Source organism: Pecten maximus, chromosome 3, assembly GCF_902652985.1.
Source record: "Pecten maximus chromosome 3, xPecMax1.1, whole genome shotgun sequence".
In the NCBI taxonomy this organism is placed as follows: Eukaryota; Metazoa; Mollusca; class Bivalvia; order Pectinida; family Pectinidae; genus Pecten; species Pecten maximus.
The window spans coordinates 28,803,629-28,807,256 of NC_047017.1; the positions used below are offsets into that span (position 1 = coordinate 28,803,629).

The 3,628-nt window shown below is 36.0% G+C and overlaps 1 protein-coding gene across 1 annotated transcript; it reads left to right on the forward strand.

Annotated features, from left to right (window-relative positions):
* On the forward strand, positions 1-3,070 carry LOC117322844. Its single transcript, XM_033877785.1, has 2 exons — positions 1-993; positions 2,545-3,070. The coding sequence occupies exons 1-2, from the start codon at positions 301-303 to the stop codon at positions 2,860-2,862; spliced, it is 1,011 nt and encodes a 336-aa protein (XP_033733676.1). The 5' UTR covers positions 1-300; the 3' UTR covers positions 2,863-3,070.
* Positions 3,071-3,628: the final 558 nt, after the last annotated feature.

A 3,628-nucleotide genomic window follows, 5' to 3' on the forward strand; every position in this document is an offset into this window, starting at 1 on the left:
CAACATACTGGTATACCATCAAAAAGTGTTAATCCTAGACAGCAATATTCTAGGTACAATAACAGACTAACCAAAGGTACCGGCCACACCGTAATAGTTCCCGGGATATGGCAAATTTCCAAACAGAATCCGGTTTATAAATCATTACTCGTAACCAGACCTACGGCGCGGGAATGTAATGTCTATAACAAAGAAAGACAGACAAAGGAAAACGAAATATCTCAAATATCTACCTCAGTCGAAGACAGGGAAAATGACATTGAAGAGAAGGAGGAGCACTTTGATATTAACATATCAAGGATGCGGACGTGTCTGAAAAATCGCCGACATACGACCAGATCGGGGCGTTCGCACGTTACCCAACGAAAGAGTTTTAAGGGTACTAACATACCAGAAAAGGCAATCAGAAAGGTATGTTTGACAACAAAAAATGAAAAAGGGAACAAAATCGGAGATAAATTTTGCTTAAATGACCTGCAAACTGATCCCATGAGATATGAAGGAAGGAAAGAGGAAGACGGGTCAGAAACTGCTGGGTACACTCAGAGGTATGTGTTCGCTTCTCAGTTGAATACACTGTTAAAGCACCGTTATTCATCATTTAACAACCCATTAAACAAACATCAAGAATCTCGACCGTTTCTGCAAAATTCTGAAGGCAATCAAACGCATCCAACTAAATCTTACACTGGAGGAAAGAGCAGTACCCGAACAAATATCGGAACAAGTATCGATAATTCGCTGAATGAACAGAGGACAAAAACCAACATCACTACTGATTTAAAAACAGGATTCATTGGCCGATCTCACCTGCATTCACCTTATCGCAAAATGATCATTGCAAATAAATTGCAAAATCAGCGTGAGAACAGTCGTTCACAGAGAGAGGAAGAAAAAACCAATCCTGACGGAAGTCAACTTCAGCCAATTCCATCTCCATGTGTAGAAATATATACATGGAATCAATATTCTCCGATAATGACATTATCTAAGGTAAGTAAAGTCGGAAGAAAAAGTTTAATACTAGGCAGTAATGATGTAATAAAAAAAACAATAGTAATTTGATCAAGATGAGTTTAAAATGCCTTTGTTTTGCAATCACTTCGATTGAATTTTTGAGAAGACTGTATAGAAAGTATCAGCCTGAAATAAATGACAGCATGTAACTATTCATTCATTTACACTTTAGCGTACAAAACCTCAATTCATATACATGAAGAATCTTGTTTTGACTATAATATGTATTTCTTAAAATAAACAGTTTTTGTAATTAATAATAAAACACTTAAATCGTCAGTGAACCAGCGACAAAGTAAGGACAGTTAACGTAGGTCGGTTTACCAGAAACAAAGTAGGGACAATTAACTAAAGTCTGTAAACCAGAGACGAAATGATGACAATTAACTTAAGTTAGTGAACCAGAGACAAAGAGATGACAATTAACTTCAGTCTGTAAACCGAAGATAAGGGAGGGCAATTAACTTAAGTCTGTAAACCAGAGATACAGTGAAGATAGTAAAAGTAAGTCTGTGAACCAGAGACAAAGAGACAAAGTGAATTAACTTATCATGGAGTACAGCTACCTAAGCTGGAACAACAAAATTAATCATTGACTATGTAGACATAACCGACAAGACCAGTTAAGAAGACTTTAGATAATTGATTGCAAAAATATCAAAAGAGATAAAAATATGCTAAATGTAATCGAGCCCTGATACAAAGTATAAAATAGTATAACCTCTTAGTCAAAGTTTGTTGGGAAAATACTGACATATTTCGTACTTGCCAGTGAGATGTCGCATTCTGTCTGAGTGATACGTTTTACATGTTGTGACAGTTTTCAGATGTGAGATATGTCTCTGTGTAGATTAAATTAAATATCATACACATTTCTATGCAATGTTTTTTTTTTAAACAGAACATGTTTGTGAAAGAAGTATGTTCTTAGTTTAACATAATTTAATTAAATTTAACATAAAATAATTAAGGTCTCTGTCAGCTCTTTCTTTTCATATGACTTGGCATGATTTACGCCTCTATAAGTCCTTTCCATTAATAGAACTTGACATGATGTAGGCCTATGTCAGTCATTTACATTAATAGGACTTGACATGATGTAGGCCTATGTCAGTCATTTACATTAATAGGACTGGATATGATGCAGGTATACAAACAGATGGAGACAAAAACAATATATTTTAAAATGCATAGTTTTGTTATTTAGTTTAGTCATGTTCCAAAACGTTTTGCTGAGGTCATTATAATTAAAAGGTTATGAATTATGTAATTCATTAATAACTGATACAGCACGAAATCCATGAGACGCACTTTCGAAATATTAGGGCTATTTTTTTTCATTTCCCCCTTGCAACATACACAAAGTAAGCGCTCATTTATATACCTGTTGCATGCTAAGTATAATTCACATTTATGTTCAAACGAGTATAAAACTATTCGGTATCCATGTAACAACGCTTATTCGATGTTACTCAAACGTTGATTTGTGTCCTTAAAGGTTATTGTTTGTTACTTGTTTATTTTAAGCAAACCGAAGTCGAGAACACTATAAGAAATATCAGCAACATGCTACAAGAAGACAAAGCTTCCTCTTTAACACTTTTCCATGGCGACAAGGAACTTCAACGTTCAGAAGATTTTGAGCACGCACTTGGGAGTACGTCATATCCTGTCCGATTAGATGTTGTCATTCAACCAGCCGAACGTATCCCCGAGGAGAGTTTGATGAAATTCAACTTGCACGATATGATAGATGGAGATCTTAGTGATGATTCCGCCGTGATGGTGCAAATGTCTTGTGGCCACGCGACAAGTAAGTCTGACCTCAATTGGTATATACTTTAGCCCAGTTCCCTGTTTTATTATGAACGCTTTAAATAAGATCCTTCCGACTACCATATAATTGTATCTCACCTTACATTTTCCCTTCCTGCCAGCCGGCACATAAGGCCCTGATACACTGAGTCCCTACTGCTCTTTGATTGCTGACCTCCTTTCGGTTCCTACTCGGTAGTCATCCTCCATGTTGCTTTTGGTCGGCCTACTCTTCTTAGTGCCATGTCAGTGCGGTGGTGCAGATGCTGATGGTATCCATCCTAACTATAAGGCAATATATGTTATTGTTAAAAATATTTTTAAGTAGGTTTGTATATACTATATAAACAATACTGACAAGACAAAGACCACCAGTGCAAATTATTTTTCTTTTGTTATATCAAGATCTCGCCATATCAAGACAAACTAAAGAGACAATGTATCTTTGCAATATTCGTTAAGCATGTCAATCATAGATACATTAAAAAAGGTTTGCTTTTAATTATCATTATTTGTTTTTACAGCACCTGCAAATCTCTATGATTACTGCTTGTCTGAAATAAGGCGCAAAAAAGCGGAAGTATCATGCCTTGTCCGCAGTTGTGAAAAAAGCTGGGATTTTTTTGAAATTTCCCTGGAATGCATGTTTGTCAGACAGCGAAAGACATCTGTTTGAAGTTGGTCTCTCAAAACGTTCTATACTTCTCGAAGAGAATATAATCGGCTGTCCATCCTGCGGGTTAATAATTGATATCTCGTCAACTTGTTACAGATCTTATGTCATGTGTTCTTACTG

Coding starts and splice junctions, on each gene's coding strand:
- LOC117322844 (XM_033877785.1), top strand. CDS start 301: ATGCGGACGTGTCTGAAAAATCGCCGACATACGACCAGATCGGGGCGT. Junction 994..2,544: donor CGATAATGACATTATCTAAG/GTAAGTAAAGTC, acceptor GTTTATTTTAAG/CAAACCGAAGTCGAGAACAC.